Genomic DNA, 14,053 nt, shown 5'->3' with positions numbered 1-14,053 from the left:
CCTTTGTTGGGTGATCTATCATTTTCTATGATTGATGTTTGTCTTCTATTTCTAAACCTTTATATGGATTTCATATGTAATTCACTGCTGTGAAAATGTATTAAATACTATCAATACTACATCAAAATTATTGTTATAGAACTGTATAAAATGCAATAAAGTACAATTTATTAGTAAACGTTCAATTACATAAATCATTGGGATATTGTATTTATTAATATTTTTTTAGTCTTTATGCCATTATCACATAAAATTACAATTCAAGCAAAAAGAAAGCTAAAGACATCGTAAAATGACAAACTGCATTTGAAAATAAATCATATAGCAACCATTATTACAGTAGAGCCTCGAAAACTCGGCACTCGATAACCCGGCACTCTGGATAACTCGGCCACACCCTGGCAGAGCAAAAATACCCTTAGATAATTAATTTTCATCATAGACAGCTTTATGCCTCAAAGTATTTTTCTGAGGTCTGTCTTATCAGGTAAATTACTATACACAGTGTATTCATTAATTTTCATTTTCATGTAGTAAAGGCTCTATACCTTCATAAAGTACGTACTTTTCCTTTGTTTAAGGGTATTTGGGCAGTTTATTCTCTGTTGTATTCTCAAGCAAACAATACATACAAGTACAGTACAGTATTTTCTGAGGAAACAGGCATACTTATCCTTTTTTAACCCCATTCCCGATAACCTGGCATTTTCACAAACTCGGCCACCCTTCGGTCCACATTAGGCCAAGTTTTCGAGGCTCTACTGTATTAGCAAATATCTTTGACAAGCATTCTACATCCTGCCATATAAAAATATGTTAATTCTACAGCTATCTAATTAAGGCATGAAAATATTTCTTGCATATTTAGTTTTGAAACATCCTGCATATTATAACATTATAATATTGGAATGAATTACATGAAACTTAAACATTAGTAAATTTTAAAAATTTGCATTAATGGGAAACCAATTCTCACATTTTTCTTTTAAATTCTTTCATATATCATTTTGATTGTCAATATTTGTAATTTGTGATATTAATTCTATCATAACATTTACCTGAGATGCAGAAATCAATTGGTATTCCAATAAATAGGAATTCATATAAGCTTCAAAACAAAGAAAAATTTCATTTTTTACTGAAAATGCACATAAAATAATAGAAGCAATTTTGAACAATTTATACAATTTCTTCATTAAGCATAAAAATTAAAATGAATATAATTTTATATAACAAGCTCCCAAATTTATACCAATTTTTCCAACTTTATCTATATTAATATTTCAAATGATAATATCTAATATCATCCAAGCTGCCAATAAAACTAAGTAATATATTAAAAAAAATTTTACTTCAATGGCAGAAATTCCTTTAAATACATACAAATTCATCTTTAAAAAAATCACAATAAGAATTATAGTACTGCATCATATATTTGCAATACTTTCATACTGAAACAAATACTGTATATATAAATTAAAATATATATTGCATATATCATATATGGATTCATTAGATGAAAAAAGCTTTTTTGCCTTTTTCTTAGAATGTCTTATATACTACTTTCAATTTCTAGCAATGTTAATATTCAATAATATTTAAACAATAATAACTTTATTTTTATTGCTTAAATATACATTTCTGCAGCTTAACTGTAGAAAATACAAACAACTAAAAATACTTTCCTATGTGCACAACAGTTTCATTGGCATTGATGAAGTACCTTTATAATATGTAGTATTTGATATTTATGGCATTTTAATGACTAGATGGGGTGATATGGCAGGTAAATTATTGTAATTGTGCATAGCTGTTATGTTGTGCTTTGTTCAGTAACTCTTGTTCGACATTCTTCTCTTAGTCTTCTAATTAATGAAGATGAAAATGATCCAGTTTCAGTAAATATAGCCTGAAAAATAATTTTTATACAAATATTAATATATTTAAATAAGTATTTTGTTATTTTGCTTTTAATTTTTATAAAAATTGATACTTTAAGATTTTACACAAATGATTGGCTGTAAGATTAATTGTTACTTAAAGCAAGCAACACACATATTTATCATCATCTTTAACTGAATCTATTTCAAACAACAGATATGATCATTTTCATGATATAATTCAGCTTCTGATCCTTTTCAAAATTTTAAAGAGAATCTGAGGTTGTAGTGCTAAATTCTAAAAACATTTATGTTAATTAAAAATATTTCCATCCTGGCATCTAAAAAGCATTAAGTGTTTTGACTGCATCATATATAATAAAATGAAACCCAGTTGGCTAAAAAGTGATATGTATGGTCTTTTTTAAATCATTGGGGTGTTACTGACTTTCTAGAAGAGGGAGAAACAGTTGCTGCTGAGCAATATACTGCATCCCTGATGAACATCCATCATGCAACAAACAACTAGTTCTCAGGATTTCAGACTAAAGGTATGACTCTCCTCCACAATATTGCAAATCCAGACACAGCACATGAAATAGTGGTTATGTTGGAACACTTTTGTTGGGAAATAATGCATTGCCCTCCATATCACACTGATTTGTCACCAGCTCCAGATTCAGTATATATTTTGATTCTTTAGCAAAAATGCATGAAGTAAAATTGCATACAATGAGGGATATATGTTTTAAATAATTTACTGGGGAATAAGATTATTTTTGCATAGTAGAGATATGGAAAACAGATTTATGTGATTTATTTACTAACTTCATCATCAGAAATATATTTTTAATAAAATGAAATACAATCTAATTTTCAATCAATTTAATTAGTTATCTGCAGTCAAGTGTTGTAAATCAACAATTTTATTTCATTTCATATAAAAAGTTATTATTATAATAAAATTAACCCATTTGCATTTGATATATGTCAACATCATGTATCCTAAATTCCTTATATTTTTTTCACAATAATAAAGTACACCCAATTCTGTTATTACTTGAAGCTTTTTTACATGATTTTGATTTAACATGGCCTGAAAAAAATTCAATTTTCTTTTTACATAGTTTGTTTCGATTTAACAAATTTGTCTTTTTAACAATTTCCATTTTATTTTAATTTTAAAATAAGTATTTATTTCCTGTTCCAGAAAATTGCTTTTTATATGCAAATTCATAGGCTTTTTTAAGACTGCTACATATGTTCAAGTAATAAGATTTCACTCCAGAGTGGCTGGTAATTATAGTCAAGCACTTTCTTTGCTAACACTTTCTAAACTTCATTCTCCAAGACTCCACTCCTGTAATAAGATTTCACTGTTTTTTACAACTTATTTGAATGTGTGAATTGAAAATCAGTCTTTTATTTCAACTCTATTTTTTTTTTTTTTTATTTGATGTTCATCATTTTCCCTTATGTGGATCAGAGTCATCCTTGTCCCAATATTGCACCACAAGGTTTCATTTTGTTTTGTTATGTTCATAATGTTTCATTTATTATTATATCAAATAGGCAAACTTACAATTATCATACAAAAGAAATATTAAACACTTAGGCTATGTACATATTAATTATCTAGCTTTGACAAGACACTACCGGCAGATAGGTGGAGGAGATGGCTATCTTCCCCCCTTTACATGAGTATTCTTCTCACAAAGGACATTAGTTCATCCGCAAGGTTTCTGTCTCTTATTAAATTGTAAAGTTCTAGAGTCCGAGTGTTGGTATTCAGTTGGTGTAGACTAGAGAGTTGAGAGTTCCGTTCTTTCTATCTCATATTTATAACAATTAAGGAGTAAGTGACATATATTCTGTGTTTCCTCTCTACAGTCTCAAGTATCTATCTGACACTTCCCAATTTTCTTGAGATATTTGTAGCTATTGCTGTGACCTGTGTAAATTTGACTAGTGATATAGTTGACCTGGAGCCAACTTTGGTCTTTGATTTGCTCCTCTATAAAGAAAGGAAGGTATATATTTTGGCAAGAGCCAAAATGTATGCCTTCCTTTTTCTGAGTAAGACCACCTATCTTGCCATTCTGTTACAGTTTCATCTCTTATCAGTCTCTTAATACCCGAAATCGGGATTTTATTGTGAGTCACCACTGTCATATGTGCTGCCTCTTTAGCACGCTCATTCTCTTTTATTCCGCTGTGGGCTCTTATCCATCTCATTTTTATATTGATGTCACTCTGATTTATCATCTTTTTTTTAATATTGAGAGCTGTCATATTGGTGTCAGCAAACTGCTGCAAAGTATTTAATGCTGATTTACTGCCGTATTGACAATAATTAGGCCAGATATCTGTGCTGTTATCACCCATTCCATCGCCATTTTTATAGCGTGCAGTTCAGCCTGGTAAACTGAACATAAGTCATTCAGTTTATGTTGCTCAGTATATATTTCTCTGCCTTCATATATTGCCGTAAAGGCAGCACCAATTCATCCATCCACCTTCGAGCCATCTGTGAAGATTTCTATTTTGCCTTCTTCCTCATCGTCTGCTATTATTATGGCTTTATGTTCCTTTGGCTTCAATTGAAGCAGTCAGAAAAAATTCAATTGAATGTTTAACAATTTCTATGTATGATTAAATTTCTTCCAATTTACTTCAATGCAGGGCCACCAATGGCCAATGGATATTGATATACAGGTTCACATCCACCAACAGTTGGTCACAGAGTTTTCTGTTTTCAGATGTCTAAATATTTAATAGAGGCCATTTTTCTGGAAAAATTCTTGTGCAATCTATGAAGGAAGGATGCCTCCCAACATGTTGCATTGATTATTTTAATCCAATCTAATATTTTCAATACAGAATAGTTTTTGTATACCATTTGGTTTTAAAAGCTAGAGGTATTTTCATGTTTAATTGAGAAAGTTAAAGTTATCACACTGAATTGAAAATGGAAGTAAAATTATGAAAATTTTATAATATTTTGTGGCGCCCCTGTGAGGAAGCTGCAGCTCCCTAGAGTGTCGCGGCACACACTTTGGGAACTGCTGGCTATGGCATAGTCTTTGTAATTTTGCAATAAACAAATTTGCTAATTTACAATTGCCCCTCCTCTGACTTATTAACTAAAATTGAAATACAGTAGAATCTCCAAAGTTTGAGGCACTACCATCTTTAAACCAAAGTACACACTCAACCAGAACATGTAAAAATTACAATTTGGGTAATTCAAATCAAGTATGCAATGAGACACCATACACTGAAACTGTAGCATGTACCAAGGTTTAACATCAGCTTACAATTTATTGCATTGTGAAATGATATGGTTGCTAGATAATTCTGGATATGGTTGTTACTTGTCTCCATTGTACAAAACATCATGTATTTTAAAGTGCAATATTTTACTATTATTGTTGTGTTAATTAATGTTGTGTTTATTATTACAAAGTAAACATGACATTATTTAATCCCTTTACTCACTACTGTTTTCCATTGTATATATATTTTCCACATATTTTAAACTTTCCATAGTTTGAGGTTGCCTCATTCCCAATCAACTCAAACTATTGAAACTACTGTAGTTTGTTTGAACACATCGTATTATATTAATTGGTTTATTGTATTATTTTTTTCAAGTGCTGTCCATATGGACAAATGGAATCAATCTTCCATTTCAGTATCTTTTTTATATGGTTTTTTAGACAGATTTTTTCAGAAATGTATCCACCATGTAAAAACAGAATTGTGTGTATATACAATATATTTGTTTTTTCTTAAAATAAAACTATTAAAAAACATAAAATTTGTTGTTTTCCTCTTTCTTTTCTCTATAAACCTTCCAAGTTTAAATTCTCATACTTACTTGGAAGGTTTACAGAGAAAAGATAGAATTTCAGCACTTCTCATCCATATAAAATTTGTTTATTTTAGATTCTAACAGAATATTTATAAAACTTCAAAGGAAATGTTTACAAAACATACAAAATATTTTACATAAAAATTTAATTTCAGTTATTGTTAGGTACTAATTATTATTAATTTAATTATTAAATAATTTTTGAGGACTATATTAGTTGATTTTTTTTACCTGCATAAAGGAATGGCATTCTATCACAACTGATTCTTGAGTTATGCCTTTGAAAACTTCTGCTATTTCAGAAAAATTTCGTGCCTTTAGGATCTTTTCTTTGTTTTTGATTATCATCGTAATACCAACCCGGAATAATATTTTTGAACCTTCATAAAACAGACAATCCCAAATCCTAAGAACAGTCTAATGGAAAAAGAAATATTATGTAATTTTATGTTATATTTATTTAATTTACAATGAAAAAATAAAATCTTAGGGGAACTTATTTAGAATCCTTATGATTAAATTTTAAAAATATCTTTAAAATAATTTCCAATAAAAACACAATATTTAAATTTTTAGATAATAATTCAGAAAATCACTTGCTTAATATATTCAGTGCCCAAGATGTCTTGGAAAGTCCCTACACTGCCTCACCCAATATACTGAGGACATTCATGTGTGAGTCCTCAAAGTTTGATTATATTAATCACTTATAAACAAAGGATAAAATTTTTTTAAGTTTATTTTTATTGTTTATTGTACACTTCAAAGAATATATTTCATCCATTGGTTTTGTATTAGTATTCTGTACATTCTTAGTTTCTGTATATTGAGGTGCTCATAGATGTCCAAGCATCATTTTTTCAGGAGGGAAACATTACAGCAAAATTTCCTTTGACACTTTACATACATAATTAAACAAAAAATTAAAAAATTAATTTTTTGGCATATCAATAGGAAAATTGGCAGTCACTGAATTATTAAAGTTTAATATGTTTAAAAAGTTTTAAATAGGATTTTTTTTAGGTTTTAATTTTTGAATGACTAAAAAAACAAAGTTTTGTTTTCAAATTGCAATTAATAAAACAAAATTAACAGTTAGAGATTGAATGCATTATTATGGACATACATGGTTGCTAATGTGTTTAAGTGTTTTTAATAAGTAAAAAACAAAACTTACTTCAATTGGTAGAACTTCAGCATATAAACATATAAACCATTTTGTGATAACAATAGCCCATGCAACATTGTGTAATTTCATGTGATTATAAACATCAGGTACTTTTATTCTATAAAAAAATTAATAGTCTTTATTACACAAGTAGCAAATATAATTTAATAGTTTTACAGTATAAAGGAGAAAAAAAAATGAAATGAAACTTTCTTATATTAAAATAATATAAATTCTTTAGAATTCAAAGTTATTCAAATATAAACACCAACCAAAACCCAATGCATAGCAAATAGACACCCACAACTGCCATAAATAATTGAGCTATAATATTTTAAATTAATATTTCCAAATTATAGCCTGATTATTTATAGCAGTTGTGGGTGTTTATTTTCAAAAGTTATTAAATGAGAAAACATTCTTAGCTTTTAATGATGATTTGTAATAAGTTAAAAATAAAGTTTGATGCTTCACATAACTACACTTATTGTATAACAAATATACTGGAATCATTTTGATCCAACAGAGATTTTATAAAAAATTTACAAATTAGTCTATTTCAGATGATGATTTAATTTTCTTAAGTAATAAACTTATTACTGTTTTAAAATAAATTAAATTATTTTATGATAATTTTAAGTTTTAGTCATTCACATTGGATTAGTATTAATGGATTATGCAAAGATAAAAACTCAAATCAAAATACTGATATCTTCAGGGGTTGTGCTGTATAGTACCAAGATCACCACTTGGAGATATTTTTATTAAAGTGGTGATGAAAACACTAATCAACTTGTTTCAACATTCAGCATGAAACTGAGTCACAAATCACACTTCAGGAAAAACAGCAAAATGCTGAGCTTCCATGAATGGGAGTCCTATGCACCACACATCTAGCGATTTCATGACATCAACGGTTCAGGCAGAAAAAAAGGAAGTGATGATGAGAACCGAAGGCAGTTTTGTGCAATTCTGCCCAGAATTTCCAGATTGGGGATTTTTGTTGATTGACAGAAAATTTGGGGAATTTTTGGGATGACTTTTTTTTCCACTTTGATCTTTTTTCAGTAGACTAAAACAAAAATTTTGACACGACAGAACTTGTGAAGTACTGTTTAAACACTGATCAAATGTGTTATTCAAAATTATTCATTAAAAAATTATCCCAAAACGAATCCTATTCCTAACAATTAGAGAATTGAACATTTGGGTCTCCAATTTGAACAAAACTTGGTAGCAAGTAGCCTTAAACATAAACAGTCAAAATAATAAGGCCCACTTCTCAAGCATTTTCCAAGAATCCAAGAACCTCTGAAAATTTAGTGTTTAGCTTTTAAGTCTTTGAAAGTTTCATGTCCCCAAGTGGTGATAGCCAAGTGGATAAAATGCTCTGCACTGGAGCTAGACTCTAGACTCTAGACATGTTCGACCTTTGGAATTTTAGTTCAGTTTATGTACAACATTATTATTTTACCATATCATTATTAGTAATATATTCCTCATGTTTAAAGCTTATAAAACAAGAAATTTAAAATTGTGACATAATTTCCTGTTTAGCGAAAACAAGCCTTTGTAGATTTAACTCTTTATGTCATTAAATATAAGTTTTATTTCATCACATTTATTTTCACATATTTTTATGCATGATTACACACTATGTCCTCACAAGTGAATAAGCTTCAGATATTACTGCACAGGAATGAAAAAGACAAGTGATATGAAAATAGGATAGCATAGTCGCAGCATTTTTTTTTTAATAAAAGGAAAAAACCAAGTTAAGAAATCATGGTATGATAATAGCCAAAAAATATATAGCTATAAAAAAGAATAAAATCCTAAAAAGAAAAAAAGACTAGAAGCTATGAGTGAAAACTACAAGATTTATTTTTTCTAAATGAGAAATGACATCATAATTTTTAATGTTGTTTTATGAGCTTTAAACGTGAGGAATAATAATAGTAATACTAATGCTAATGATGCAGTAAAATGATAAAGTTACAAATTAAAAAACAAAACTAAACTAAAATTTCAAAGGTTCAAATCGATATCATCTAGCTTCAGTGCGTAGTATCTTATCCACTCAGTTATCACCACTCAGAGACACAGAAATTTCAAAGACTTATTAACTAAACACTAAATTTTCAGAGGCTTGTTTTTGGGAAATGCTTGAGAAGTGGTCCTATTATTTTGACAAGGCGCTATTTGTGTTTAACACTATATGCTCACCAGGTTTCGTTTGAATCAGAGACTTAAACGTACCCTGGCATAAGTATATAGCAATTACAGAAAATTTGATAATAAATCCAAATATAATAAATACATACAGTCGACCCCCCTACAACGTACGTTCCTATAATGACAATTCCTATAACGTAGCGAAAAAATTGTAGAAACTTTCGTATAACGTACCTCCTATAATGTCATTTTGCGAGAAGATTGATAGAGTCTGGACCAATAGTGGATGAGCAGCCGAACTACTTACCTCTGACCCTGCGCCACGCTACGGAGCGGCTAAATTGAGTTTGCTATCGTCTGTTTAGTATTATATATAAATTAGGTACTGTACATATAATTATATATAAATTATATATAAATTAGGTACTGTATATATAATTATATATTAACTTAATTTATTGTAATTTTATTATAATTATATATATGCTTTCTGACGCCTGGCAACACGCTACGGAGATTTTAGGCTAGTAAGTTGAGTTTATTATCGTCTGTACAGTATGTAAATTAGGTACCGTAAGTCTAATACAGCACTAATTTTATACATTTCTTGTGAAAGAAACACTTCTTATTCAACGGCCATAAAAATTATTTATATTAATGATGTCTCCAAAGGTCAAGTTATTTTTCTGCGAAAAATTCGTTATTAGAAATCGCGGCCGCCGTTTCATGTGCTGTTCCGCAACGAAAACCAGCTTTAAGCAACGGCGTAGTCGAACGGTACACACTCGGTAAGTAATCCTATAATTTTTTGTTTATAGCATAGTTTATACAGATTATTCCCAAAAAATTATACGTATTTTGGAAATGTTGAGTGGAATTAGTCTAGAATCGGTTAATTTTATAGAAGAAAACCTTTCAAACAGCCTTAGTCCGTAAAGTTCCCACCTATCGGGCTGCGATTGGCTCATGTATTTAATCGTTCCTACAACGTAATTTTCGGTTAGCGTGGAACGTATCTAAGTGTTATAGGGGGGTCTACTGTATTATCATATACCATCTATAATATATTATATGTTATTTTTTATAACATTATTCTGCACACTTTTTTAACCCTACTTTATCTCCCTTTTTTAAACTAGAAATTTTTGGTACAATCCTAACTTTACACATTTTAATGAGTTTTAGTTCTAATTATTCTCTAATAGCATAGTGTGAGGATTAGTTGGTTCACTGTACAGTAGACCCCCCTATAACGCTTAGATACGTTCCACGCTAACCGAAAATTACGTTGTAGGAATGATTAAATACATGAGCCAATCGCAGCCCGATAGGTGGGAACTTTACGGACTAAGGCTGTTCGAAAGGTTTTCTTCTATAAAATTAACCGATTCTAGACTAATTCCACTCAACATTTCCAAAACACGTATAATTTTTTGGGAATAATCCGTATAAACTATGCTATAAACAAAAAATTATAGGATTACTTACCGAGTGTGTACCGTTCGACTACGCCGTTGCTTAAAGCTGGTTTTCGTCGTGGGACGGCCGCGATTTCTGATAAAGAATTTTTCGCAGAAAAATAACTTGACCTTTGGAGACATCATTAATATAAATAATTTTTATGGCCGTTGAATAAGAAGTGTTTCTTTCACAAGAAATGTATAAAATTAGTGCTGTATTAGACTTACGGTACCTAATTTACATACTGTGCAGACGATAATAAACTCAACTTACTAGCCTAAAATCTCCGTAGCGTGTTGCCAGGCGGCAGAAAGCATATATATAATTATAATAAAGTTACAATAAATTAAGTTAATATATAATTATATATACAGTACCTAATTTATATATAATTAATATATAATTATATGTACAGTACCTAATTTATATATAATTTATATATAATACTAAACAGACGATAGCAAACTCAATTTAGCCGCTCCGTAGCGTGGCGCAGGGTCGGAGGAAAGTAGTTCGGCTGCTCATCCACTATTGGTCCAGACTCTATCAATCTTCTCGCGAAACGACGTTATAGGAGGTACGTTATACGAAAGTTACTACAATTTTTTCGCTACGTTATAGGAATTGTCGTTATAGGAACGTACGTTATAGGGGGGTTGACTGTATTCTGTTTTTAGATCATTTTATTATAGTATAAATAAATTCCTTATTTGTTAAAAGTAAATTCTTTATTATTTCTAAAACACATTCAAATAGGTTATATTCCAGTTTTTTTCAGTTAATTTATTTTGATATACAAATTTATAAAACTAATACAGAAAAGCAGATATTTTGATAATTGCCCTTTCTAAAATATGTAAAAACGAAGAAAAACGAAACCAAATGGAGAATTTCAAAGCTGCTGATGAAGAATTCACATCTCAAAATCTGGCAACATGAAGATGTGTCAAAGATTATTTATAAAGGGAGTCAAAGATTAAGTATTATATAAGTATATTATCATTACTTTATGACCATTTTTATCCATTATTTAAGTACATTTCTTTAACACTTGAATTTTTTTCTAATAAAAAATGTATTTTAAGATTAATTCTTTGACTCCTCTTTTTTTGTTTCTAAAATTCCTAATATTTAGAAATTTTAGAAACAAAAAAAATTTATCAAATAACTTTTATGGAGGAAATATACTGTCTTTAGGCATTAAATTTATTTCTTGACAAATTAAATACATGCAAGTACTTTCAACATTTCAAAATGCCATCCTCAGGTGAACAAAGAACACACAAAATTTGAATAGTAATTTTAAAAAATTCTTTACCTTGACAGAACTTAAGAACATGTTCTGAATATAAATGTGTAGTTACTGCTAGAATTCAAATGTCTGCGATAAAGTTTTGATTTAAATTTAAAATAAATATAGATGATATTCACAACATATATAAATGTGGTTAAATCAAATAAATAAAATACAAAAATGGATAACTAAATTAAAATACAGTACAGGTTTATTCATTCTGGTCCACCCCACACTGCAGTACACTTTAACATAGTACAAAATTAAGTAAAATAAACATAAAAACAAAAACTGGTTAAAATAAAAAAATGTAGGGATTGAAAAATTAATAGTAATAAAAAAAATTAAGGTTTTAAGTTTTTGTAAAGTACTAGCCATTTGTATCCATCACATGCTAGTATATAAATTTTTCAGACAAAATTAATACATTTGGATTTAAATCTTTAATAATTTAATGTTTTCTAATTTTATTTTTATGTCATTCAAACAAGTTTCATTTTCTGATAATTTTGTAAAACTTATTAAATTTTTATTCAACAACAATTTTAAATAGTTCATATCATTGCAAACCACAAAAATAAATATACAAGTTCACAAAAATATTAACTATTATTAGTGATTAATACCATAATGAAATTTAATTGGAATTAATAAATTTTGTCTAATATATTACACAAAATATATTAATAATTTGTTTTTTATCTTTACAACTAAGCCATATTATTTTTTACAGTTTAAAATTCAAATCAATTTAAATCTCAAAATAAAATTAATTAACAAGTTTAAAATTTTTTATTATAAATAATATTTAATTTAAAAATGGCAAATTACTTACTTAACTAATTCAGAAAAAACTTCTAAATCTGTTCTTAAACCTATCATTTCTTTGGTATAATAGTCTGGCAAAATGTTTTCAACTAATATCCTTAATAACCAAAATGTTATTTCTTCATCTTCTGTTATGAGCAAAAGTATTCCAGCTATGTAATTTAAACCCTATAAAAAAATAATAATAATAAAGTATTTATTATTATAAACAGATATTTTCAATCATCACGAAAATATAAACACAGTAGAGCATCGATTATCCGACCCCCGATTAACCGTCATATTGGTTAACCGACCGTTCTAGTCGGCAAATTTCAAATGTCCGCTAGTGATGTGGCGCTACAATATTTGGGTATGTCTTGGCTACTTTAAGATTATTTTTGCATGTTTTAGCTGGCAACACTGGCTTGACCATGAAAGAGAGGCCAGTATTTAATTTAAACGAGACTTAATTTTCTAATTATGAGTGGTTGTTCGTTTTGTGAGTAATAAAATAATTTAAAAATAATTTTTAACAATACAATAGCGACGATTATTATTTTTAAAAAATTTTCTTATGCTTAACATCAATGAAAATTCAACGCGAAGTAGGTTAATAGCGATATACTAATATACTATATACATGGGATATACTAAGACACTATACTAATAATGTATTTTTTTCATTCTTTTTGGTTATCCGATTTTTTCAGTTATCCGACCAACCCGAGTCCCCAATTGAGTCAGATAATCCATGCTCTACTGTATCCCATCAAAGCACAAACACACAAAATTGAAGCTGGGATAATAGTACTTAATACGGTGTCTTTCAAAATGAATGCTGCTATTTTAAATTATTGTAATTGTGTTAATTATTATCTGAGAACACTGTAATGTACTGTACATTAAAACATTGAAAAACTGTCTAATGTGACCGTAGGGTCGGCACCTCTTTGGCGCCCTGTCAGGATGACACCACTGAGTCTCTAGGGGACTCGGAAATCGCGACGTTAAGTCTAAAGATTCGCGAGCGGTAGCGTGTGAGCGCTTGGATTCGGAGTAGAGGTGAGGAGAGAGACGCGGAAGTAACTTACTCGGACTCCATAGTAACAAATAAATAACGATTTTAATTAAGTCGAACTAAATACTATACAGAGATACTAAATACTATCGGCATATTATTGGTCTTAACTATACTAGGCCGCGGAGAGAGAGAGTTTACAACCGAATCGCGGGTTGATAAATACCTTGTCGATGGACAGTTCTGTACCGTTGAATCTTGAATCAGAATCTTGTCCGTTCACTGGGGTGGAGGCACGGAGGAGTGTAGAGGCTTAATCCAGCACGAATGTTTTTCTCGGGTTTAATCCTGGTCGCGGTTTTAATTCGGTGTT

General features: G+C 29.4%; 1 protein-coding gene across 2 annotated transcripts in view; it reads right to left on the bottom strand.

Annotated features, from left to right (window-relative positions):
- Window positions 1-645: 645 nt before the first annotated feature.
- LOC111634353 (growth hormone-regulated TBC protein 1-A-like) overlaps window positions 646-14,053 on the bottom strand; it is a 49,608-nt gene continuing 36,200 nt past the window's right edge. For both annotated transcript variants that reach the window (XM_023379107.1, XM_023379109.1), the window contains exons 6-9: window positions 12,688-12,848; window positions 6,932-7,040; window positions 5,986-6,171; window positions 646-1,909 (exon numbers count right to left, since the gene is read on the bottom strand). In XM_023379107.1, the coding sequence (XP_023234875.1) occupies window positions 1,814-1,909; window positions 5,986-6,171; window positions 6,932-7,040; window positions 12,688-12,848 (552 nt within the window). In that variant the 3' untranslated portion in view covers window positions 646-1,813. The remainder of the gene's footprint in view (window positions 1,910-5,985; window positions 6,172-6,931; window positions 7,041-12,687; window positions 12,849-14,053) is intronic.

The sequence above is a fragment of the Centruroides sculpturatus genome, unplaced genomic scaffold (genome assembly GCF_000671375.1).
Source record: "Centruroides sculpturatus isolate CEXI.00-Female unplaced genomic scaffold, Cexi_2.0 scaffold855, whole genome shotgun sequence".
In the NCBI taxonomy this organism is placed as follows: domain Eukaryota; kingdom Metazoa; phylum Arthropoda; class Arachnida; order Scorpiones; family Buthidae; genus Centruroides; species Centruroides sculpturatus.
Note: the sequence above shows the minus strand (reverse complement) of the source record. Positions and strands in the feature narration are given on the sequence as shown.